The following is a 27690-nucleotide window of genomic DNA, read 5'->3' as shown; positions in this document are numbered from 1 at the left end:
CCTCACTTCCTGTCCTGGTGACACCAAGACAGGAAGTGAGGGGAATATCACTGTGGGGAAATAGCTTGCAATTGTTGCCTTATAATGTCCATAGTATATATAAAAGGAAAGAATTGCTGGCTGTATCCCCACGGGAGATTCCCTCACTTCCTGTCCTGGTGACACCAAGACAGGAAGTGAGGGGAATATCACTGTGGGGAAATAGCTTGCAATTGTTGCCTTATAATGTCCATAGTATATATAAAAGGAAAGAATTGCTGGCTGTATCCCCACGGGAGATTCCCTCACTTCCTGTCCTGGTGACACCAAGACAGGAAGTGAAGGGAAATCTCCTGCAATGATATAACACTGTTACATGTTCTAGTTATGTAGCAAACTTAAGAATATACAAAGCAAACATCTTTTTTTTTCCATTTTGGCAAAATCATGGATTCATTAAAAAAATATCTTTGTTTGTCCCGTGGCTTGCAGGAAAAACATTTTGCCTTGATTCCACCATCAACACAGACAGGGGAAACCCTCCTGCGGAGCCATTGTGTTCTCCTGGTGCTGCCCCTGCCAGGAAAACACAGTGATTATTGCTAGTGGCTACAAGAGATGCTAGCGATAAGTGTGTGTAAAATCTGACAGACTGGTTGTACGTTGTCCTCCAGGTGATCGACCAATCAACTTGGGTACCTTCAGCCTGGCCATACACAGTTTAAATCTGCATCTCAAATGAAGCAATCCCATTTACATATAACACTCCATAAAGGAGAATTGAGGGGCTTATCAGGTCTGCGTCAAAAATTAACAGCCACACCCAATCAGACAGCTCGTGTTAAAAGGGACCTGAAAAGCAATCTGCATGGCTTGCTTTTCCAAGCATTGGCTAGTTTAGTGAGCCTGGACTAATAACAGTCACTGTAATGCTACCCATACTGCTGTCCTTTTAACATGGTGACAAAAGTTGATACCTATGCTACATGTGTGTAAAGTTACTTGCACCCTGCTAAATGGACAGCAATAAGGTTGTAAATACAGTGACTGCCTGTCCCCCCTGATGGCGGCCCTGGGTGTGTCATGAAAGGCCAATTGAGAAAATGGCTATATCATGTAGAGGAAATCACCAGTGTGGGGCAACCTATGTCATGGAGGTAGATTTGGACATCGATGTATATGTATCACCAGAAATGGAATTCTTTGTTCTACAATATCTCAAAGACGACCTAGCATGTTATTTGAAGACTGTACTATTTTGGACATACTTGGACTCAAACATACACTGCTCTTTCCACAGCTCCTCCTCCTCTGGGGGTATGATAAAGTTTATACGCATCTTCACCAAAAGCACAAGATGATGTGTCGTCTCCGGATGAGGCTGCAGCGGAGATTTCAGTTCCAGGCTGATATAGTGGATCTGCAGCGGGCCTGGAGTGATGCCAAAAGGCGCTCACCCAGGCTCCTGCGAAAGGCTGTGGAGCAAATCTCCGGTAAGTAAAAATATACATTACATGTGACCAGATAGGTTACAATTTTTTGGGTAGGTGGACATGTGTTTAGCTATGCAACAACACTAATACCAACACCCCCCCCCCCCCCTCCCTCTCGCTCCTACCTTTCCTACCTCCATCAAGTGTCTCTTCACAACCTTTAATACTACTATGTACATTCGTATTTTTTATGTTTTTTTTTTTCTTCTGCTTCTAGCCAAAGCGGACGGACGGCACCCTCTTGTGATTTTGGTGAAGAAGGGGAGGAGGAGGACGGCCACACTCCAATATGCAGTCAGAGGCAGCGAGCCATTTGAGCAGCTGAAAATTGTGGATCGTAAGTAGAAAATAAAAATGTTAGAAATTTCTAATCTCTAATCACATTTTACAGAGCCCCCTTTACATCGGAGTCTCCAGACTTACTACACTGTAAGAGGGAAGTGTGAAGACTCTGATATAAGGAGAGTTTGGGAACCATTATTTGAGGGGGGAAGCTGGGGACTCTGGTGTAAAAGGGAACTCTGTGTTCCCCAAAGCTCCCCCATACATCTGAGCTTACAGAGACCCTCTTACACTTCCCTTCCTCAGTCCACCACAGTCAAGGGCACAACAAGTCCCACTGCAGAAGGCTACCTGCTTGGACTTGTAATCCTCTCTGTAGGGGAATGAGGAAATACTGCCTGCTATGCTAAGACTTGTAGTGCCCTCTGTTAGGGACTAAGGATTCCTCAGTCCTCAACATTCTAGGGCACTATAAGTCTCAGCATAGTGGGCTGTCATACCTCAGTCCCTCACAGCTCGGGTCAAAAACAACACAGTTAAACATCTAAAGGACAACTCCAAACAAAACTACCAATAATGGACAGAGTCCATATGCTCTATAATGTCAAAGACCCGCTACCACTCACCTTCCACCTCTGGTGCTGTCATTGTGTAGGGCAAAGGGCTCCATCTACACCATGTTTGGCTTTCATGTCAGATAGGCAGGACTTGCTCAGCTCCACTCTCTTCCTTGGCAATTGACTCTGGCGTCATTGTGGATCTTTCCTCCTCTAGAAAACCCCCAGGGGCCCTCTCCTTGTCCCCCAGCCACCCAGGGCCTTCTTCTCCTCCTCCTCCACCAACCATTTTCAGACTCTTCCAACTTCCCTGGGGCTACTCAACCACTTTGCATAGTGGACACAACAAATCTATGACCAGCCTGCAAAATATCAAGTCTGGGCCTGGTTACCTGTATGTTCCGGGTCCAGGGCGGAGCTCTCCTCCCAGAGCAACAACTGATGATAGCAGAGTGAGTTGACCGGCCAGTCACTTCCTACTGGTGCAGGTACACACCTACCGATTCCTCCACATCTTAGGATAACATGATCAGACGGCCAATCCCCAGGCAGAGAAGGAGGAGTAAGTGTCAGCGGACAACAGACACCTGGCAGACGCAGTGAAGGGACTGCAGCACACTGCTGCAACTTTTTGATCCGAGGATTGAAAGCAATCTTTTACTTGGGAGATTTCCCTGACTGCGCCCTTCGAAATGTTGGTGCTCCGCCACTGGCCGCAAGGCCCCTGTAGGTGCGAGGCCTTAGGCGCCCGCTTAATTTGCATGGTGCCCTCCTGTTTTAAAACATGGTCAATGCATCTCATTGGTGTAAGTGCACTTCTATGTTCTGAATTGTAGGGGCATTGAGTATGGTGCTAGCATGATGAGAGGTTACTGCCTATTTGTGTCCATAAATAATATATAATGTTTTTCTTTTATTTTAGAAACCAGTGATCAGGATGTTGCGGCTCAGCCTTCTCAGGCCCCCTGTAAGTAATGTGGATGTGCTGGTGTGTTGTGTATTAGGTCGAACTTGGAGGAATGATTGTTTGTTTTGTTTTCTTTTGTGGTTGATGTAACTTCAGCAAGAGAGGAGCCTCAGGCAGGGCCGAGTCGCCTGGATCCGGGCCAGGAACAAACTGTTGGCCAAGAAGAGGCCAATTGGTCCGACTCGGATGAGGACCTGGGCTCTCCTCAAAGGGGAAGTAAGTATTCTACATGTGTTTGTGTGTTCAATGTGTCCTGGTAAATATAAGGGCTGTAATATATATATTTTGACATTGGGGTTTTGTAGCAGCTGACATTGAGGATGTTTGTTGTGGAGGACTGGGGAAGAGGGGCCACTGCTTACCCAGTCCACTGTAACTACTACCTTCAATGTTTCCAGACTACTTTCTGTGTGCCTTTATCAAATAGCTTTTGTTCAAGGATTGTATTTGTGTCTTTGTGTTTCTAGGAGATACAACGCCATCCCCCCATGAAGGGACACCATCCCCCCATGTAGGGTCTCCCCCATCCTCCCCCACTCCAGGCTCCCCTGAACTAGTCTGTAAGTACCTAAAATTAGATTCTCACATGAATTGTGTGTGCTAGGATGATGTGTATCTAGGATAATCTAAGTTGGAGTCAAAGCAAGTGTAGTTTTGCTATATGTGACAGGAAGGTTGGTCATGAAACACTCTTGCTTAACCTTCATGTTTGAAAGGTGGTTTTGGGGAGCTTTACAGGACATGTTATCTTTTGTAAGTTATCTCAAGCCACCCTATTCTAAATTGGTGTTAGTTTCTCTACATTGGAAATGGTGTGCTTTGTACTTGTAAATTTTTAGGGGACATTGTAATTTAATCATGTCCTGATTTAGTCAACACTGAAAATGTGTGTTTGTCAATCTTTCATAAATACTCTTCCTCGGTAATGTACCACATTCCAGTTCACAATTTGTGTTCTTTTTGTGCAGTTTCTCCAGAGCCAGCCACGCCATCCACTTCAGGGGCCCCAAAAAAACCTGATGATGGTAAGTTGTGTGCTTTTCCAGTAATGTGTCTACTTAGTAAGTGGAGAAATGCTAACTGTGTATGTCCCCGCTCAGGCTTCAAGTTGTTCTAAAGGCAGCGGGTTCTTTATGTGAATGCATTCTATGCATTAGTATTCCAAGTGATAGGTGTGCATATTCCCCCTAAGACTTACTGGGACCATTTTTTACGGTCCAAATGTTTGCACTAATACTTGTCTGGAACAGACTCCCCCTCCTCCTTAACTGAGGTGACAGCATGCCAATATTGCCTCCTGATGCTGTCACTCCTAATCATTGAGACCAATGGAAGGGAGGGGGGCAAGGCTGGCTCACAGCCTAGTGCCTGAACAGGCACAGGGTGCTTGGCTTCATCTCATGTGCCTCCATAGCAAGCTGCCTGCTGTGGGGTCAAACAACAGGAGGGAGGTGCCTAGAGGTGTGTACAGGGGCCATGTAAAAAGGAGGATTGTTATTTCTCTTGTCCCCAAAAACCTAGAGAGTGTAAGTCTAACCTGATTAGTTTTCCGCAGCCCTCCCAAAATGATATGTTTCCAACACTTAGAACAGGCAGGGCTGAGGCACCAAAAACATCCAAAAAACACAATCAGCACAAAAGCAGGGAGTACGTATCCTTAACGCTACAAGCTTCACCCAGAAGAATGACGCTTGCACTGTACAAATCTGCATCACCACCATATCAATGTCTAAATAAAACTTTCAGGGAAATGTGGAGGGGTAATGAGTGGGTGTTAGAGCGTTTTCATGACTGCGTAACCTACAGTTAGCGTGAGTCCATTTGTTGATAAACTTTTTCTTCTCTCTTAACACAGCTGGGATGGCGGAAAGGAGATCAGGGGAGCAGACACATCTGCTCCGTCCAGAACTGGCCCTCAAAATTCCTAAGGGTGAGTCTCTACTATGTGTCAGGTTCAATCTATAGACAGTAAGAGTGAGAGAGAACGCTCCACAGATTCCAATGGTGATAGAGATAAATGTGTGCACATGTATCGTGTTGACCAATTGAACCCAAAACACCTTACATTCTTCAAAATGATTGCTTGTGTTTACATGCAGAAAAGCATTTTACTTAGCTTTGGTGGAACTGCTACTAACATTCCAAGCCATCTTATGTAACCTTTTGAACAATTTGCTGTGAAAGTTTGAGTTTAAGGTTTACAACAGCAATTTAGCATATTTGCTTCAGAGTGTTGATAAAAGCCAACCAATAGACTCCTAAGCATATTTGTTGAGGCACATTAATTACAATCCTTGTTTGGATCATTTTGCATAAAACTAATTGTCATGTTTTTTTCTACCCAGGGCACACCCACCTCACCTACGAGGTTCTCCTGGATTATATGAGGTGGTGCGGAGACCGAATTCTATATTTGGAACACCTTTGTGGCGTGGATCCAGACCCTAAGGAGCCATTCGTTAGGAATGTCACACCTTTAAAAAGATCCTAGTATTTTTTTTTTGTGGTTTGTTTACTTATGTTGCACGTTGCAACACAAAGAAATGTCCCATTTGTAATTGTTGCCCATTATAAACAAAAATCTAACAAAAAAATCAAAAACAGTTTAAAAAAAAACCCTTTTTTTGGGGACCCAAAAAAAAAAAAAAAAAAAAAAAGCCTTGTTTTTGGCAACCAAAAAAAATATAAAAATTTATAAAAAACCCTTTTTTTGGGACCCAAAAAAAAAAAAAAAAAAAAAAAGCCTTGTTTTTGGAAACCAAAAAAAATATAAAAATTTATAAAAAACCCTTTTTTTGGGGACCCAAAAAAAAAAAAAAAAAATAAAAAGCCTTGTTTTTGGCAAACAAAAAAAATATAAAAATTTATAAAAAACCCTTTTTTTGGGGACCCCAAAAAAAAAAAAAAACAAAAAAAGCCTTGTTTTTGGCAACCAAAAAAAATATAAAAATTTATAAAAAACCCTTTTTTTGGGAACCAAAAAAACCAAAAAAAAACAAAAAATGCCTTGTTTTTGGCAACCAAAAAAAAAATGTTTACAAAAAAGCCTTGTTGTTTTTATGGCAACGGACAAAACCAAAAATGTTTACAAAAAAGCCTTGTTGTTTTTATGGCAACGGACAAAACCACAAATGTTTACAAAAAAGCCTTGTTGTTTTTATGGCAACGGACAAAACCAAAAATGTTTACAAAAAAGCCTTGTTGTTTTTATGGCAACGGACAAAACCACAAATGTTTACAAAAAAGCCTTGTTGTTTTTATGGCAACGGACAAAACCACAAATGTTTACAAAAAAGCCTTGTTGTTTTTATGGCAACCGACAAAACCACAAATGTTTACAAAAAAGCCTTGTTGTTTTTATGGCAACCGACAAAACCAAAAATGTTTACAAAAAAGCCTTGTTGTTTTTATGGCAACGGACAAAACCACAAATGTTTACAAAAAAGCCTTGTTGTTTTTATGGCAACGGACAAAACCAAAAATGTTTACAAAAAAGCCTTGTTGTTTTTATGGCAACGGACAAAACCACAAATGTTTACAAAAAAGCCTTGTTGTTTTTATGGCAACCGACAAAACCAAAAATGTTTACAAAAAAGCCTTGTTGTTTTTATGGCAACCGACAAAACCACAAATGTTTACAAAAAAGCCTTGTTGTTTTTATGGCAACCGACAAAACCAAAAATGTTTACAAAAAAGCCTTGTTGTTTTTATGGCAACGGACAAAACCACAAATGTTTACAAAAAAGCCTTGTTGTTTTTATGGCAACCGACAAAACCACAAATGTTTACAAAAAAGCCTTGTTGTTTTTATGGCAACGGACAAAACCACAAATGTTTACAAAAAAGCCTTGTTGTTTTTATGGCAACGGACAAAACCACAAATGTTTACAAAAAAGCCTTGTTGTTTTTATGGCAACGGACAAAACCACAAATGTTTACAAAAAAGCCTTGTTGTTTTTATGGCAACCGACAAAACCACAAATGTTTACAAAAAAGAATTGTTTTTGTGAAAACCTTCCAAAAAATGATGTCAAAGCATAAAAAATGTTTAAAATGTTTATCTAAATTAAATTTAAGTATGTTGCTCTTTGCAACACAAATGTTACATTGGCAATTTAGTTCATTCTATTATATATTGTAATATATTTTTTGTACGCTACAGTTGGTAGACACCCACATGTGTTATTAAAACATTTATTTTATTACCCAAGTTTTCTTTTTGGTGTACACATCGAATGTCTTTTGTGTTGTATTTGTTTACTTGAGTGGTGTGGTCTGTAATTGTTAGTATGTTGGCTTTGGTTTATGTTAGCCTTGAGACTTGTTTTGAAGCTACATTTGAAGGGAGACCTTTTCTTGGGTCGTTATGTGAACATTGAGTTATCTAAATTTACATGAAATCATATGTTTGGAGATCGAGAAGCACGTGTGTATAAATGCCTACATTAACCAGGGCCATTACTTGGCCACCAACACTCCTAAAAAACCAAAGAGCAAACACAAACTAATCATTTTGCATAAAATTTTATTTCATCCCCAAAAAAAGCACTATAAGAAATCATATTGTGCCACCCTCAAATTTAAAAAAAAAATGGCCCCACAAATTGGCCAATGTAACAATCATTAACAAAACCAAAAAAAAAAAAAAAAAAGAAATTAAGTTGGTGGTGGTGGTGGTGACTGAAGCAGTGTGGTGAGCAATGGAAAGGTTCCTGCCATCAAATGGTGGGCCAATAGTCCCATCTGCTCTGGGGTTAGCCTTAGAGTTCTGGTAAAGTGGCCCATTAGAATCAGATCCCGTGTCTGAGGCTGCTGCTGATGCAGGGTGTTGAACCCTGGAAATGTCCCAGACTGAAGATCTTGTGCCAATAGTCCCATCTGCTCTGTGCTCAGCCTAAGAATTTGGGTAACGTGTGCCATTACCATGAGATGGGATCGTTGCTGCTCCAAGGCTATTTGATGCTGCTGGTGGTGCAAGGGTTGTGAAGATGTGTGGGGAGTGGTGGTTGATTGGTTGTTGTGGTCCACGGTGCGGGGGCAAACGACATGTCGCATTGGTGACAAAAAAGAAGAACGGCCTGGGGAGGAGTGAAGTGATAAAGGTGTGGAGGGAATGTAGTCAGGTGGAAGGGGTACTGTGGAACCAGTGCGCATTGAGGTTGTGCAGGAGGATTGCTCATTGAGGGGTGTGGGAGTCCGAACGGAGTGTGAAGTGCTAGGAGTGGCTACAGGAGGAATTGTCCCATCCCCAGCTGCCTGACAAGTGGCCAACACTGGCATTACCCTCCCACTACCACAACCTGCAGTGGCAGGTGAGTGAGATGTTTGGGAGGGCTCTGCCAATGGGGCATCTTCAGATCCAAACAGGCATTGGCGTGTGGCCAGCACCTGAGTGTCAACACTTTGCCGATCCCGTTGATGCTGGTCTGCTAAACTTACCAAGCTGTTACGCATATCCTGTTGAACCTGTAACATATCCTGGTGAACCTGTACCATTGTTGCTACAGATTCCTGTATGAGCCCGAGCAGACGTACTGCCTCAGTAGATTGCTGAGTACGCCTCCTTAACTCATTTTGGACCTGATACTCATCAAGCAGCCTCTCGGCTACATCCAGCATAGATGGACGAAGTTGGGTAGGTGACAATCCCTCTGCATCTAAGGCTACCTGAAAGCAGAAGAAATAGACCAAATCATTATCAAACATCATGACTAAATATTTCAGATTAGTTTGACAACTTAACACCCCAAGCAGAACGTTGAAAAGTTTGATGTGCTTCTAATGAGTACTTGTTCATTGTAAGATTATCCAAGCTAGCAACACTTCTGATAATGGGTACATATTATATTGGTAGGACTAATATGACAAAGGCAAAAAAGATTCAACATGAAGGTGTTCCCAATTAACCCTGGTGTGGTAGGTTGTTTATGCTTTTGGTAAATCTGTTACTACACCAATGACTTTATACATCTACGTATGTTGTCTAAAATCTTGCCATCAATCGGCTAGAGGACAACCCAACCAAACGATACCCATGAATTTGGACCTGGAAAATCAAAGACGGGCCGGACTTTAAAGATCCTGGATGTTTTTGGAACATTAGTGGCACACCAAATTATAACATAATTCCCTGATGTTCAAGATAGAACTCTTGTTGTGCTGGTGCATCGTCAGAATGTCATAGCACTAATTTAACACACACAATGTAAGCCACATCTAGTCCAAAATCAATGCTACCATTGAAATGTTACATGTGCACCTTGTTCCCTTATATCACATACCACAGCACTGGATGCAGAATCGTCGCCAGCTCCTGATCCAACTCCAGCTGCAACGTCAAGAGGGGCCTGATGTTCTTTTAAAAAAAAAAAAAAAAAACATGTTTAGTACATAACCTTAGTCAGTAATGATTATGGCCAGATTGCCCTCCTAGCTTCATGAATGAAGCATTGAGGCCAAACATTCAAAAGTGCTTTCCTGGGCTCATAGGACACTTGCTAAACCCTCCCAAAGGTTAAGAAGGCTTGGTCTGCCTACTAATGACGGCACCCATTAATGCTGTCAACTGTGTTTTGCAGGGTAAACATCTAAAAGGCAACACTCTTTCCTAAGAAAAAACATGTGTGTTAATGGGGTTAATAAGATTCAAAAAAACATTATTTGACTAGACATACCAACACCTTCCTCCAGGCCTAGCTGCACTGGGTGTGTTCCCTGCTGCGGATCTTCTGTAAAGGACATAGCAATATGAGCTATCTTGGCCAAAAAAAAACATCTACATTGTTTGGCACAGTATGATATTGGACCTACCAGGAGGAGGGTCAGCACTGATGTCAACACCTGTGAGTCCGTCTGGTTCGCCAAGCTGCATGGGCTGTGGAGGGGCTGAGATCCGTGCTACAGATGAACAAATTGCAGGTTGGGGAAAACAAAAAAAGGACAATTGGAAGGGCAAGTATCACATTCTCTTAATGTCACACATAGGATAGTAGTTAATCTTTTCCAAACAACTCACACAATTGACATCCAAGATAATATCCTACCTCGGTGCAAAGCATCCGAATCTAAGTCCTCTCTGGTAAAGATGGTATCGGGTCCTATGATGTTCAAGAAAGGTAATTGATAATCCCAGAGAGAACTTCGTGCACGTTCATCCAGCCGACCTTGACGGTCATAAAGACCCTCCGCAGCCCATGCAATTAGCTTCTTCCGAACGGACCCACAGATGTCGTTGACCTTCTTCCGCACACTGTCACGGTGGCGAGGTGCTTCACCCAGTGCATTTACAGCATCCCGGATTTCATCCCACAATCTGTTCTTCTCTGTTACTGAGTAAGACGCGGCCCTGGTCCCATGTATCGCCTGATATCTGGCCATATAGGCGTGGACCAGGGCACAGCACTGATTGTGGGTGAAACGGGGAAGCCGGGTTAATGTGGACAAGCTGACTCTGGTGGACGGACCCTCTCCAGGACTACTGTCAGAAGAGCCAGCTTGTCCACTTGGTGTGTTAACACCTCCCCCGGCTTCCTCCTCCGGGATGGGGATGGTGGACTCCCTCATGGATACAGCTGGAGCCTCCCTCACACCAGAGCCAGACGATCTGCCCACCCTGCCCCCCCTGGCCCCCCTGGCCCCCCTGGCCCCCCTGGCCCCCCTGGCCCTTCTCATCCTTCCAGTGGGTGGGGCCATGGGAGCACGAGGTGGGCAGAGAATCTGGCTGTCCAGCAGCAGCAAAGAGCCCCAAACTCCTAAATCTGAAATGACAAAAGAGAAAACAGAAAAAACAGGATTTGCAGATTGCTCTTCATATACAGTATAATTAGTGAACAGTTACAGAACACACTTACCTAATGGCACAAACAGACTTGGTCGTGGTGGTGGTGGTAGTAGTGGGCAAAGAGCAGAAGAGGCTGCAAAGAAAAGGAAAAAAAAAAAACACATAAGAAAACGCATATGGGTACAAATCACACGAGGCCCTCCAAACACTTACCTAATGGCACAAACACGGTGGTGGTGGTGGTGGTGGTGGTGGCAAAGAGCAGAAGAGGCTGCAAAGAAATGTAAAAAAAAAAACACATAAGAAAACTCATAGGGGTACAAATCACACGAGGCCCTCCAAACACTTACCTAATGGCACAAACACAGTGGTGGTGGTGGTGGTGGTGGTGGTGGCAAAGAGCAGAAGAGGCTGCAAAGAAATGTAAAAAAAAAAACACATAAGAAAACGCATAGGGGTACAAATCACACGAGGCCCTCCAAACACTTACCTAATGGCACAAACACAGTGGTGGTGGTGGTGGTGGTGGTGGCAAAGAGCAGAAGAGGCTGCAAAGAAATGTAAAAAAAAAAACACATAAGAAAACGCATAGGGGTACAAATCACACGAGGCCCTCCAAACACTTACCTAATGGCACAAACACAGTGGTGGTGGTGGTGGTGGTGGTGGTGGTGGTGGTGGTGGTGTTAAAGAGCAGAAGAGGCTGCAAAGAAATGTAAAAAAAAAACACATAAGAAAACGCATAGGGGTACAAATCACACGAGGCCCTCCAAACACTTACCTAATGTCACAAACACAGTGGTGGTGGTGGTGGTGGTGGTGTAATCCTTTATAGGCAAAAGGAGGCTGCAAACATTAAACATACATGAGAAATCGCATGACCTACATACGTGCACATAATAAATTACAGTTATCAGGAAAGCAAAAATGGTGTCTTTGGAAGCTGGGAAGGTAAGGGGGCAGGTTTAGATGCCAAATCTAGACTGCACACCTTTAACAAACATGAGAAAACACATGTCCAAACCACATGCACATGGGGCCAACTGCCAATGATTAAAAGACACTTGAGGGGTTCCCAAGCTATTGTGGGTTGGAGGGGATTCACCATAGACAACTTAAGCACACCCAAGATAAGTACAAATTGTCTCCTTCCTTTTTTTTGGGAGAGAGAGATACAATTGTCTTACCTCCAGATAATGTAGGTTGTGGGTCACAGGGTCTTGCTAGCACATAAGAAACATCGATCTATAACATCCAGCAGCCATATTGGCCATGTGCTCCTTTTATAGCTGGCTCACAGGTGTGATAATTAGCGGCCGTTTCTATATATATCTGCGCATTCGCGAATTTGCGCGTTCAAAATGGAGGACGATATCCCAGACGCATTAGATGGTGCAATGCTGGCATTTATTGGTGCCTTGTTTGAGGAGGCCCTGGCACAGGAGGCAGCAGAAGGTGGGGAAGCTGCAGCAGCAGCAGCAGCAGCACCTTCAGCAGCAGCACCTCCAGTCCGTGTGCCCTTACCTCGCCAGCCACGCATTTTTGCTCCAAGGATCTATTTGGACAAGCTGCGGGATTCTGATGTCAGGAGGAAGTTCCGGCTCGAGCGAGGAACTATTCTACACCTCTACCAGCTCATAGCAGAGAAAATTGACCCGGACACACAGCGCGGCCATGCGGTGCCCGGCATGGCCAGATTGCTGGCCACTTTGTATATTTTAGGGCGTGGCAGCTTCCAAGCCACTTCGGGAAGTATCATGGGCATTAGCCAGCCCACAGTTTCAAGGGTGTTCATGTTGGTCATTAATGCCATAGTGGATATAGTGCCCAATTTTATCCACTGGCCACAGAATGAAAATGAGTGGAATGAAGTCAAGTTGGGTTTCTACCGGCGGGCACACATGCCGCAAATCCTAGGGGCAATCGATGGCACCCACATAGCCATTAGGCCCCCAAGGAGCCACGAAAGTGAATACCGGAACCGCAAGCAGTACCACTCTGTGAACGTCCAATTAGTGTGTGACGCCAAACAGCGCATCATGAGTGTCAACACTGGTCACCCAGGGTCGTGCCATGATTCCAGTATGTTAAGAACAAGTACTCTGTACGAGGTGTTTGAAAGTGGACAAATGCCCGAAGGGTGGCTTATTGGTAAAGTATTTTGTCTTAACAACATAAACTGTAAGATTACATAGACATAGGAATAAGCTACATCGGTGTACACCCTGATTTAAGCAAAGCCTACCTAAAATGGATGTGTTATTAGTTGTCAGGCTGTTCACACACAACCAGATCAGCAGCTTAGCAGCTCACAAAAGAAAGATTTGCAAAGTTGTCTTTGAGTCCAATGAAGGTGGTTAACCAATGTGTAAATGGTGTCCTCTAGCCACCCAAAGAAAACCTACAAATGATTCCAATGGTATTGCCATATCCCCAAAGTACTTTGCATAAGTGAGTCAATATTGGTTTCCTCACTCTAGTTGCAGATATATTCCAGAAGTAAGACCTAGGCTAATGTAATAGGAACAGAATAGGGGCCAAGTTGTAACTTGCAAGAGAAACCCACCACTTTGTGTGTCCTTTTTCCCATTTGTATTAGTGATTTAGGCAGTTAGACAGAGTTGAGATGTTTCATATGATTTTTTGCAAACAGACGAGCAGGTTGTTTAGTAAAATGCCTAATTGTCTCCCATTTTGAGGAGTCATCTAAAGTCACATGATATGAATAACTAATTTATATTTTTCTTATTTTTCAGGGGATGCTGGTTACCCGCAGCTGACGTGGCTGATGGCTCCAATCAGGTACCCCCAGGGCCCAGCAGAGAGGAATTACAACAGGGCCTTGCGGAGAAGCCGGAGTATCATTGAGTTGACCATAGGTCTTCTCAAGTCCCGGTTTCTCTGCTTGGCCCGGCCTGGGGGTGAACTCCTGTACTCTCCTACCAAGGCTTCCAAGATCATCCTGGCGTGCTGCGTGTTGCACAACATGTGCGTTGCCCGGGATGATTCTTGGGAGCTGACGGAGGAGAGGGAGCCAGAGGTCCGTCAGCCGGCGGCCCCCAGGCGGCGGAGCACCGCTGCCGGTATGGCCACCCGGAATACCCTGGTTGCTAGCCACTTTACATGTAAGTACTGTAACCGGTCAAGATAGGGCATGTGTATTAATTAGCTAGTTAGCAGAGGTGCCACTCACAGGGAGACAGAGGGTGATTATCATCTGCCAATGACACTTGCCATTGTAGATAAAGTGTAGTCAACATTGGTAAAATTGTGTTACTTGAGCAAAAACATGCACCTCTAACCATAAACATGTTGGTATTGTGAATAGTGTAAAGGGCTGAGAAGAGCTGGCAGGTGTTTATTTGTGTCTATGCCACCTGTGTAGTTATTGATAACATGAACGGCTGCTTGGTATCTTATGGTGTTGTAATTTTCCAGAACATCAACATCTTGGAATCATGGCACGTACCATGGGAAGCCTGTGGTGATGGGCTGTCTGGCGTCACAGGTGTGTATTCAAATGTTTACATTAATGATTTCTGGTTTGTGTAAGTTGGCATAAAATGTGTTATTTCACTCGTGATGTCGAAATTAAATGAAGTTCAGAATGAAGCAAACAGGCATTAAGATGTGATTTTCATAATGAAATGTCTTATCCTTTGTTTTATTTTTCCAGGAGTGGTACTGCTTGCGGGTGTAGGTGGTAGAAACCCACCTTGATGGACTCCACTCATTTTCTTTTGTGGTCAGTGGATATTTGGTAAGGCACATGGCCAATGACCAACATGAACACCCTGGAACTTCGAAAGTGGCTTGGAAGCTGCCCAGCAACCTTGCCATGCCTGTCCCCTATGAGCTGGTAGAGGTGCAGAATGGATTCTGAACTCTGCCGGAAGTTGTGGAAGACATCAGAATCCCGTAGCCATGGAGCAAAGATCGTGGTCTGGCGCTGTAAAGGCACACGGACTGGAGAGTGACAATATTCTTTTGCTGCATCCCTCCTTCTGCTGTCATTCTCAAATAAATAAATACATTAGAATTGAACATGTGTTTTTTTGTTTTGTGTGGGTGCCTACAGACAAAAGGGCCATCCACACTGTAAGATTTAGAGAAGACTTTATCCTTCCGATTGACATTTTCTATGTAGTGCAAGGGCCTGCCTGATTGCATCCAAATTGAAAGTGTTGAGGTTTGAGCTTATATTATATGGTTTGGTTAAGTCTACAGGAAAAAGTCTAGACAAATTGTTAGTGTATGGCCCATTAAGCTGCCAAGGCCGGAGTTTTGCACTTTGCATGCTGCTTGTACTGGTGATGTGAGGGGTTGTAATGTAGAGTAGGGATGTGACAGTGTTGTGTTGAGGTGTGAGGCAAATGTAGTGTTGGACTATGAGGGCCTGTGTTGTTGAAATATGGAGAGAGTCCAATATCAGACACCTATGTTTATTGGTCAAGAAATTGTAAGAACCATGGTAAATATGTAAAGAATTGCATCTCGATAAAACTAGGACCACACTCATAAAATCAAAATTGTGTTGTTTCCATTGATGTGCTTGAAATTTGGGTAGGACACCCCCCTCCCCCCCCAAATTCAAGATAGTTTAAAAAAACTGTTTAAAAAAATGAGAGTGAAAAGAGATCCCAAGTGTAGTGATGTGATTTGAACCCATGACGTTGTGAACTGCAGTGAAGTTGCAAAGCACTTAGCTATTGTGCAGAATAAAGCTGTATGGTGGAAAAAAGGGAGTGTGTTAAGGCTAAAAAGCACATATAGCTAAAGAACTAAACATTGTATGGAATGTGGGAAGAAGACCATGGTAAAATTGTGAGGTTTCATCTTGCCCTGAAGTAGGGTAGGGGTTTGGTCACTTGCCTTTGGTACTTTCCTTCATAAGATCGATTCGACACACAGACAAGATCAAAAAAACACTTAAAATGGTGTAAGCTTGCAAGCGCTTCTGAGTGTAACATTATTTAGCAATATATATGATGTAATCCGTTCCATTTTAGCAATATAAACAAAAAAAGAAAATAAAAAAAGTAGGTGGAGATGGTAAGCCTCGAACCTACAGCAGAGGGAGATGAATTACAGACATGTGATGTGTGCACTAATCCACTAGCCCACATCGCTATGTGAAACTGCTATAAGCAGGAAGACATAAGTTTGCGAATTGGCGAAGCCGCGATCGTAAGTGAATCCCGCTGACGGCGGAATTCATTATTGCTGTTTTACTCGCCAATTCGCCGCAGCGCCAGTTAATTGATTTGAACGCGGCGAAACTGAAACACGTCATAGATGTTTGAAGCTGCAGTTTCTTTAAATCCGGCCCCCCGTGTCTGTGAATCTTGAATGTAATGTTGAATTACCAGGAATTCTTGATATGTTGACAGACATGCTATACCCAGGAGGGGCACAAAAGGCAATCACTGAAAACAAGGCTAAAGTGCCAGAAAGAAGAAATTTGACTCTGTTAAGTATTGAGGAGGAGTATTGGGTAAAGGAAATGATTGGCAGACTTGTCAGAGAATTAAAGTAGTTGTAACCTTAAAAAATAAAATAAAAAGAACCTGTTTCTTTAAGGCATGCTGTATAGCACAGTGCTCATGCTATTTCATTTTTCCCTTACTATCTTGTAAAAAACCTGGTTGATCTTGTCAGTTCTTTGTCCCCCTGATTACCATGGTAATCATGGCTGCTGATCCTTGATAACTGTGGCCAGGTTACGTGCCTCTGTCATCTGGCTCTCCTCTTTGGCAGGCTCTGAAGTCTCTCCCCTCTCTCCCCTCTCCCCTCTCCCCTCTCCCCCTCCCTCCCTAAGCAGCTCTCCACCCCACCCCTTCCGCTGCTATTCAGCTGCAATATGCAGTATAAATACATGTGCCCCCAGTTTAGGTTGCCATCTGCCATAGTGTATGTAATTATTTAAAATGAAAATGCTAAATAACTTTTTCCACACCTCCGGCGTGAGGTCACGTGATACCCCTGTGCTGGCCGGCTGACATCACAGGGGAATCTGGGCCCCATCCGCTTCTCTCCATACTGTAGATGGGGGAAGACAAGTGAAGGGGGATCACGTGACCACACGGCTGCAGTGTTAGAAAATATTTATCCCTTTTATTAAAAAAAAAAAAACACACACAAACTATAGTTCATGGTAGCTTGAATTGGAGGGGGTACATGTAAAGTCACACAGTGACTTTACAAACCCTTTAATTTTCACCAGCACATACTTTGTCCTCTTTTCAACAGTCATGCTGGTGTAAAATACTAGCCAGGTGGCAGCCTTAGTGAAAGTGAAACTAAACAGCTGGAAATGTCCCCTTTGTTCTTCAAGGAGTCATAAACATGATTGCAAATGGACCAGCAGTTAGGATGTTTTCTCACTCTCTGGGGCACACATGTCCTCGTAGCTGTTGAGTTGCTCAATACTGCACATGCACCAGCTCCTGCTTTAGATCATATGATCTGCTTGCGGATCTTTTTGTCATTGGGTAGGAGCTGGTTCACATGCAGCACTGCACAATGGATATGGAAGGCCCTGCTTGACGATACCCACTTCATAAAGTGAAGTCCCCAGACCACTGGTCCAAGGTAAGTAAAAATGTTGTATATAGTAATGAGGAGGGCGAGAGAGCCACATTTGGGGCTATGTAGTTTATCATTTCAGGTACAGATACATTGCCAATCACTCATGCCTACTAATACTCAAATCATCTCTAATATTTATATACATCAGGAAGTAACACAAACACTGGCTGTGTGTGACTGTTTCCATGAAGTTCTAAGAAGTGGAAATTTTTCAAATGGAATTTGCTGATGGAAGATTTAAATAAACTGTAAGTCATCCTGGTGCTTTGCATTTAGGTAAAATGAATGTCACTTTCAGAGACCAGGAAAAAGGAACTTTATAAATAGACTAGTGTCACATGAGTGTCTTATAAGCATACACACTCTACACTATGAACTACAGAATTGCATTTTGTTGGAGTTCAGTTTGCTCAGTGTGTTGTCCATATACATGCCGTGTTTTGCAAAAGATGCGCTCCACCCCTCCAAACCACTAAACTTCATATAAAATCCTAGGTGTTGCATTGTTCAGACATGCTAAAAGGAAATCATAAGAAGCTCAAGTTTTACACAAATTACAAGTTTGTTTGTACGTTTACCTAAATTATTGTCAGTCAGCACTTCCTTCACCCTCTTTGTAATGGAGTATGTGTCCAGCTCCGGAGACATGGCCACAATCTCCTGGATCCCAGCTGCTGCCAACTGGTGAGGACCTGAGAAGGTTCGACCACTCAAGGAGGAAGTGGGTCGGCTTTCTGGCTGCTGATTTTCTTTACTGCTTTCAAAGCTTAACATTAGAGGCTCAGCTGAACTTCTTTCTTGATCTGAAGGGCTTGGTGGTGGAGATGGTGATGGTTGCGTTTCCAAAGGGCTTGCTGTCCCTTCAAAAGAAAGTTAAACTATGATTGTGCTTGTAAAACCAATACCACTGGTAGAAACCTTTTATTAGCCTGCCTGTCCATTCCATAGTTATATTATGCAAACCAAGGAAATTAAAGTGTTAGCTCCCCTTCTGCCAGTTTTATTTGCTGTTTTTTTTTTTTTTTTTTTGGAGCATGATTATGGAACTTGCGCCTTTAGCCTGCCAGCAGGGTTTGTAGTGCAACATGTCAGTGGACAGTGATTTGGATGCAAAATTATTGCACATCTGCATTGCATTGCTGAAGATACATTTGACACCCAGCCTGCAGGTGAATTGATCCACAGTTTGGACAGACTGACTCACTGCCTGACAATGCCTACATAGTTCATAGATTATCATTGTATAGGGAATCACTCCTCATACTGACCACCAAAATAAAGTGGCACTTTGATTTCCAGTGATTTTACCGATGTAAAGAGGCATTTTTCCCAATGACCACCAATATAAGTGGGCATTCTTTTCCTCACTGACCTCCAATGCAATAGGATATGTACCACTGACCACCAATATAAGCAGGCACTTCTTCACTGACCACCAATATAAAGTAGTATTTTTCCTGCCACTGACCATCAATGTGAATAGGCATTCTTCCTGCCACTGACCACCAATGTAAGGGGGCACTTGTTCACTGTCCACAATATAAGTGGGCATTTATTTACTGATGATCAGTGTAAGGGGCACTACATTCAACTATAATGTATAGGGGGCAATTCCAAGTCATTGAGCTCTGTACACCATGCTATAAGTTATGTACTCTGAATTGTTGCAGTCTGTATGAGGTGCTGTATGTTACATATTTTGGACTGCTGTACTCTATGAAACAACTGTACATACACATATTTCTGTCCACTGCATTCTACATATTACATAATTTGGAACACTGCACTCTGCACATTGTTTGAAAAGCTACATACTGCACACCACTGCCCAACATTTATTGTTTTGAATGTCACACGTTGACTACTGACCTCTGTACATTTTGCTTTACATAACATAATTAACAGTATAAACTGTTGCTTTCTGTATGCTGTACTGTACTGTATATTACATAGTTTGACCATTGCAATCTGTACAGGATGCAATATTGTATTTACCCCAAACTGCTAAGATTTGTACAGTGTGCTACATCTTACATGCTTCTTCACAAAAGCCTATATGTGACCTAAAGTTACCTAGTTGTGCAAAACTTGCACTTACTCCTAATGCAGATCACTTTAATTAAAGGAAACATGTCTATAAAGCAATTTGGAGCCTGCCATATCTGAATTTTCAATCACTGTCAAATCAGGAGACTGAGCTGGATTTTTGACCAATTTGACCATTTTTTTGTGCTGCTGCTGTAGTGGAGGACCTGACGGTCTGTCACATAAAACAGTGCACATATTTGTTCTGACTGGCATTTGAAAAAAGTGCATTAAGTAAAATCATAATTTAGTAATTTACAGTATGCTGAATCACTACAGAGGAAACAGTCATGCTCACTAATTGCACAACTCATTGCTGTCTTTGTTTCCCCCGGTATTTGTGCTTTTTTTTTTTTTATACTGTAGCTTCTAACTACATTTCTGTTTTCTGGGGAAAAATGTACCTATGTAAGTTATAAGACTCACTTGCCAAGATTGCATAATGGCACGTTAACAGTAAAATCTCACACATCATAGTAAAAGGAAAAAGGTAGTTCTACGGTTAACCTGCAATGGATTGCTTTAAAAGGCCATTACCAATATTCTTCAAATTACTTTTTCCTGCATATCTGTAGTCCTAACTGGGACAACTCTGCTCCTTGTATTAACTTAATTTTAAAATATTTTCCAGAAATTTTTAATCACGCATTAACATTTTCACATATCTCATTTTCTTAAAGTAGAACTAGTAGGAACGTAGGAAAACGTTTTTTTTTTTCCATTTTGCATTGAGTAAGGGAAAGCTATAACCTCTGCCATTTTTTTTTGTGTCATTTTTGCCCTTCACTTTATGTCCCATAGCCAAAACAGGAAGTAAGAATCCTTACAAATTATGGAAATCTCTTGGGGCCCTCTAGGTCACCAGAATTAGTGCCCCCATTGGAAGATTTCTCCTACTTTTACAGGAACAACCCAAAATTTTGAATTTTCTTTTATTATCACTTTCAATGATCATGGTAAAAAGGACAAACATAGAGGGTGAATCTTCCTATTAGGGACACCGAGAGCAATAAAAACAGGTGTTCCAATCCCTCTGTACTCCATCTAAAACTAAAATAAAAAAAATGTTTGCCTTTGAGTATACTTTAACTAAAGATATTTATCTACATGATTTGAAATCTTACCCTCATATGTACGTACCTGGACCATTTTCTGTTTATTCTTTTCCTACTACATCTGATGTTTTCACACAATAACTGATGCATCATCCTAGTAGATATAAAATGCTTTACCTTGTGACAGGGCAGGTTGCTGGGTAATCCCTTGGCCAAGCTGATCTGTCAGCCAAAGCTGCATTCGAATGAATGGTTCTCTGCCTTTCTGGGTTAGTTTACTCCATGGTTTGGGTCTCGACAGCATGTCACTGACACTGCCTTGGGATAATCCAAGAACCTGAACGGAAAAGCACAGGCCGTTGATAAGATGCAAAGTGTAATACAGGCAACAAAACTGTTAAATTATAATTACCCCCACAAATGAAGATATACCATGCTAAAGATCCAATAGAAACAGCACAGGCAGCATTAGACTAGCATTAAAGAAGATCTACAGTGAAACTCCTTAAAGTGGTACCAAAATAAATTTTGAGTTTTCACAGTCCTAAACCCATAACCCCAAAACAGTTTTCATATAGCATTTTTTTACTGTAATCAGCCAACAGAGGTAGGGCCTGTGTTGACGGGCTTTTATTTGAGTCAGAACTGCTTTTCTATGCAAGTCAGTGCAAATGAAAAAGTAGTTTGAAGCCGGTTAATGCAGCTTAGAAGTACAGTACTGTAAGTGTAAATGCAAGTCAGAAGAAGGTCTGCCATTCACATGTACCTATAAATGAACTAGAGAGTGTCTTATAATTTTAAATGCAAGCTATGTGCACCTGAAAAAAGCTGCATTTGCCCATTGATCCCCCTATTGTAATAAGTATCAGATTTACATTTTTAAGTAAGATACATATAGTGATTTTAGGTAGAACTTTATAACCTTGTATATTTTTTTACTAAATAAAAAAGTTGACTACATAGTTTATTTTCTCGAAAAAAAAAAAAAAAAGAAACAACTATGGCTGCATTCTTTGTATTAATTTGGCTGTTTGGAATCTCTTGTGTTACACATTCATCCTGCTCTTTCATTCCCAGCATCCTTGAAATGCACCTAAGGAGCTCTGAGTAGCAGTGAATTTTATTCCTTTGTAAAGTCTGTGTCTAGTTTGAACTGAACAGGTTTACATGTTCTAAGTTCACCTGCACGAGATTACCCAGGAGTCACCATTTCCCATATGAAGCTTTACACTGCAAGTTAAATGTCCAGATATAAATTTATTCCAATATAGTATAAAACTAAAATATTTTGTCACAGAGCCAAAACATTTCAGGAGCCATACACAATGTCCAAATTAAAACTAGATAGTGCCATGTGCTCCCATTTTAAAGGAAGATGTCTTGTGTTTCAAAGCATAGATTTCTAAAACAAATGGTCAGCAAAGAAATTTTAGCTCTAGTCCCTTTTTTTTCATTTTTTTTTAAAGTGACTAACTGCTTTTGAATGATTCACATTTACTATGTATTCTTGAGTTGCCATTTTCTAGCTTGTAAGATAAAACACAGAAGGAAGCAGACACTGAGGACCAGAAATAATAAATCCTAATGTATGCAACATGTATTACGCAAAGAAAATCTAACTGGCTCAAAGGGTCAGTCCGCCTAAAAGTTACATTTCAGCTCAGATGGAGTCTCATGGGATGTTAGTAACCTGCAGGGTTCACATAGCTCTTGGGGAACCTAAAGATGAACCCCCATCCCTGCTCTTCTTTACTTTAAAGCATCACTCCACAATGGTGTTCCCACATCTCCTGTTGAATGCTAGGTACTATAAATTAATTAACAAACAAATAGGAAAAGTGATACCCCAGACATTAAAATATTATTTTAATTGGGCTATTTTTATATGAGCAGTAATACTTATACCTTTTCTCCAAAGATTCTCTGGCAAATGCCATTTTTGGCAAGCTTTTCTTTAACCTGTCTTGTCAGGTCCAGCGTATCCACCTCCCTGTACATATACATCTCATACTGCTCCGGGGTCAGAGGGGGAACAGTAGGCTTGAGGTTTCTTGGAACGTATGCAGGGTAGTATGAAAGCTGACTGATATTCTGATTATCCAGGCTTCCAGCCTCTGTTTTCACTTCTATTATCTTGTGTGCTTCTTCTCCAGTTGATATATCTTCTTCATTGTTAACATTATCCCCATTATCTCCTCTCTTCCAAACTCGCCCATTAACCATACTGGAGTAACTTGATGATGATGAAGATAGTGAGGGAGACACAGAGGTAAATGGATGGTTCAGTACATTCTTTTCCGATGCCCAATGCTGGTCAAAGTATGACCCGGCATCACCAATCTCTGACTTCACTTTGCGAATGATGTTTTGTACAAAAGCCGCTGGAGACAGCACACTCAGTGGTGTTTGTGTGCAGCTTGTGCTGGCAGGAAGGCTGCTCTCCTCTTGTTTAATGTAGATATGAGGGGTTGTGTGTGTTGTAGGAGTGAGAACTGGACGCTCACATGGTGGCGTTGGATTGGATCTATGGCTACTCCCTGATTCAATTTCCAGCAGTGCCTGCTGCTGTGCCTGCATCTCACGCCTAGCCTGCTCCAAGATGCTCTTTATTGCATCCTCCGAATTGCTGTTAACACTGGAAGTTGATGATAAGGGAACACTTGAACCTTTTATTTCACCTGCATACAAAAAAAAATAAATAAATAAAGAAATATTGTTATGGATACCCAATGGAAACCCAAAGTTTTTTTTTTTTTTTCCTGTTTTATCTTATCCTTAGATAGCTGTCATAAAGGTATGATCAAATCTATATTGGGAAAATGTTATGCACCTGTTAGCATACAAGAGAAAGCTCATAGTTTAATGCAATTTGCTCTCATAAGGCTCCTTATTCATTTTCATATAAGATTCTCAGAAAGCAGTATTTCATTTTCTCCTCCATAAATGTGCACACAGTTAAGTCCTATTCATAAATAATGACCCGTCCATTAGGAGGTAGTAGAAGTGTCAGTTCTTATTAATGAGCTGATGATTTTATGATAGGAAGCTGCAGAGTGGAAACAGGAATTATTAACAGATGTGATGCTGTAACTCAGAAACAGCCCTTGGTATTATTTAAAAGGGAATGGTGTCTTTGGTTTACATTAACAGTAATGCAATCAGCTTCCATTAGACCTACCATCACTAATGTCATAACCCCCCCCACCCCCCCCCCTGTATCAGGAGGACACCAATTAATTGACCCGTTATGAACTACATACATTTATTACTAACACGTCTGTTACTGAATTATTGCCTGGCAGCCTATGGTCTGCACAATATTATCTACAAAAACATAATGCATCTTGTAACTCAAAACCAACTTATTGGTAATCACGATTGTTAATCAGCACCACCATTGAAAAAAAGATGAACCTTTTTCTTTTTTTTTTTGCGATTTTTTTGGGATCTGCCTGTGTTGTTTGTCTGTTTATGATTTAAAAAATGCATTAAATAAAATCTGATGTAAAAAAAAAAAAAAAAAGATGAACTCGGTGCAATTCACAACCGTAGCATTTCCACCACCAGATCGCTCTGCTTGTGATCCCTGTGTGACAGAAGCTTCTATTTACTCTTTATATTTATAGGGAATTTTGACATTAAATGATTACATGTATTATGCACTGGAGGAAAATAATTGATGTGGGATTTGAAATAAATAGATCACAATAACAGAGTTAATAATACACCAATACTTTCATATTTCACATTCATCTATCTATCTATCTATCTATCTATCTATCTATCTATCTATCTATCTATCTATCTATCTATCTATCTATCTATCTATCTATCTATCTATCTATCTATCTATCTATCTATCTATCTATCTATCTATCTATCTATCTATCTATCCTGTATATATTTTTCCGTTATTTTCGGTTCCAAGTTAAACATGACCATAAAACATACAGCAGGTGGCAGCATAACTCTTTTTTTGTACAACTTCAGAAGAACTAGAAAGCCGATTGTCTGCGCTGTTCTGAATTGTTCACTAAGAGCCAGTCAGGAAAACATAACAAAGGCTTTTGTAGTGGCTTTGTCATAAGTGACACCTGATGCAAGATTCAAAACAGATTGTTATCCCACCCGCTCCGCTCAGTTGGTATTCAAAGCTGACAAATTCATTGAACCTTAAAGAGTAACTCCACTTTTGTTGAGAAAAAACATTCCCCTCTGGGTGATCTATGTACATTGCAAGGATTTTAACAAACACTTGCAGGGTTCTAATGAGCAAAGTGACTAGGTCTGCATCCCTTTAGACGTGATTTCCCATTGGGAAAATCTCACCAAAATTTACATTTTTGTTGCAGAGAATGCCCAAAATTTGACTCGTCTCTTAGTGCAGACTTCTGGGAAAATCAGTAAGCCAATCACACAAGCAGGGAATTGCATTTCTGGGGCATTCTGTATACCATCTGTGTACAGAATGCTTCCAGGTAGCCATATTGCATTGCATTTTACAGAAAATTACAGCGCTGCAGATTGAAAATTAAAGGTAGATAAACATGACATGTTTAACAATTATATATATTTTTTCTCCCACAAAAGTGGCATTACCCTTTAAAGCTGGCTACAGACACTCAGTTTTCTTTTTTGTTTAACCAGCTGAATGAGCAAAAAAAAAAAAACCCGACAGGTCTCCACGTCAACACAAGCAATGTTAATGCAGGGTCTTTCCTGCTGAGACATTGTATTCTGATGGGGGGCTCCCCAATCCCGGCTAAAATACACTGATCAGCCACTGGCTGTGAGCGCTGATCGAATGCTGGTTTTCCAGCATGCCCATTTAATAGCAGCTGATTGTTAGACCTGCATATGTTGAACAGAAAGCAGCACACACAGACAGAAAGTCAGCCATTTCTTGCTGAACCAGGCTTTAGTTCTGCTTAGAATACCCAAATGATTTGTGTTAGGGCTAATTCAGATGGGAACTGAGACCAGTCCTCCGATTTGAGTCGCTGTCTGCTGGATGTGAATTCACCTTGGAGCTGCCCATAAAAGTGACTGAGGTGAAGCTCTGCATGTGGTTTGCCTTGTGATTCGGTATTATTTGAAAAGTGAATTTTCACCACATTCCCTTGCAAGGTGAACAGCCTATTTGCCTTTGGTAAATTAACATCAGATTGTCTAAAAGAAAACTGCTTCTGCTGTGCTCTCTATTAAGAAAAGTAATAGCCCTGGTGATATGACCCCTAAAAACAAAGTCAACAATGGTAGCATCTTTATATGCACTGGTTCCTTTCTAAAATAAATGATAATGGGAAATTACTGAGAAAGGCAGGCATTTATCCATTTATAGTTTGTAGACCTACACTTTTATTTAAGGAGTTTTTGGCTCTGTTGCCTAGGATGGGAAATCAAACGAATGTCAGTCAAAGAAAGTGAGGGGGAAGGGGTTATTCACTAATTAACATTTTTCAACAGGTTCTGTTTGAGATAACAATGAATCACAACGTTTTATGTCATTCTAAAATCCTGCAAAAGAAGTAAACAGTTGTTATTATTGGCAGTCTTACCCCCTTTCTGAGACTGAATCTCTTTTTTTGCTTGCTCTAGAATATTTTTGATGGCATCATCCGAACCGGTTTCTGGAGTCCGAATTCTAGGTGTGATGCTTCCTAAATAATAACAAAATAAATTAAGTACAGTGACTAGATATACAATTGCTCGAATTCTGACAACCCATCAAGAGTTCATTCTTTCCCATAATTCCCTGCTGTTGCACACATACTATACAACAAAGATCAACCAAGAATGTTTTGTTTCTGTCCTTGACCAAATGTATCCAGTCTCCCACTGGTCACTTTAGATTACAGATATATAACTGCCAAATTCAAGATTTGATCCAAATCAGGTTGATTCACAACCAAGAGCCAAGATTCAAAATTAAACTCTAAAATTAAGTGGTGGTCAGTCTAGTACACCAAATATTCAGACTTCAATCCATATCCCTATGGCTTTGCTAGTATGTGTGCCTATACTATACTAAGCCCAGTAATAATGTGAACTAGGGTTTTCTGATGCACTGGTACCCAAAAAGGAGGTAATGCACAATTCGCCTGCCCTAAATAGGCAAGTAAGTTATACATAACCTTACAAAGTTCTAAATCACCAGTATATGTGTGGAGTCTTTCAGCATAAGACCTTTGAGCACAGGGCAGGTGTTTTGATAGAGTTCACTATTTTTAAGGTAGTACTCCTGAGATACTTGGTAGTACTGGCATACTTGCTAGTATTGGCATAGCTGTAGCCCACTGGCCTTAAACATACCAGTCAATATGCCTGATCTACCAAACATATACCTATATTACAAAGAACATTGAATTTTTATTTGGAGAAAAACTGTTAAGGATATAAAAACAAACAAGTAGTAATTACTGGTGGATTAGTGGATGTGGATTATATTGTGGAAAAGAATGGAAAAATCCTGGTACAGCATATTATTAATAATTTCCTATCTCTATTTTTTTTTAGCTAATTTTGGGAAATGAACAATAAACAGTATTCATCTCACACCCTTCTGTGGGGTAAGCTTTGCACTTGCTTTCCATCCTGAAACCTTAACTCTGGGTTTCCAAGAGAATTAAAAAGTTGCAGCATATAATGCAGCATCCTACTTAAATTGAAACACACCTCACCCTCCACTCTGGCCATTTGGTTTTCTAATGTCCAAGATCTTTTTTTTTCAATAATTTTTTAAAATTTTCAATTCAGTTTACAAACAATTAAAAAGAATTCCTGCAGATTTCAATCTAGCCATAAATCCCCCTACTACCCACTACCCCTATCTCTTCCATCTCCTTAGTAATTTCCACTCTATCCTATGTTACGCTCCTTCAACTACACTTCTATGTGTATTTAC

The 27690-nt window shown here is 41.3% G+C and overlaps 1 protein-coding gene across 5 annotated transcripts in view; it reads right to left on the bottom strand.

Moving 5' to 3' along the window:
- The window catches only part of CUX2 (cut like homeobox 2), a 711333-nt gene that overhangs the window by 23951 nt on the left and 659692 nt on the right, over positions 1 to 27690 (bottom strand). For all 5 annotated transcript variants that reach the window (XM_082244161.1, XM_082244162.1, XM_082244165.1 and 2 more), the window contains 4 exons: positions 26345 to 26446; positions 22692 to 23464; positions 20964 to 21123; positions 18225 to 18506 (listed from right to left, as the gene is read on the bottom strand). In XM_082244161.1, the coding sequence (XP_082100287.1) occupies positions 18225 to 18506; positions 20964 to 21123; positions 22692 to 23464; positions 26345 to 26446 (1317 nt within the window). The remainder of the gene's footprint in view (positions 1 to 18224; positions 18507 to 20963; positions 21124 to 22691; positions 23465 to 26344; positions 26447 to 27690) is intronic.

Source organism: Pelophylax lessonae, assembly GCF_965119305.1.
Source record: "Pelophylax lessonae genome assembly, chromosome: 1".
Lineage (NCBI taxonomy): Eukaryota > Metazoa > Chordata > Amphibia > Anura > Ranidae > Pelophylax > Pelophylax lessonae.
This window is presented reverse-complemented; position numbering and strand designations above follow the sequence as displayed.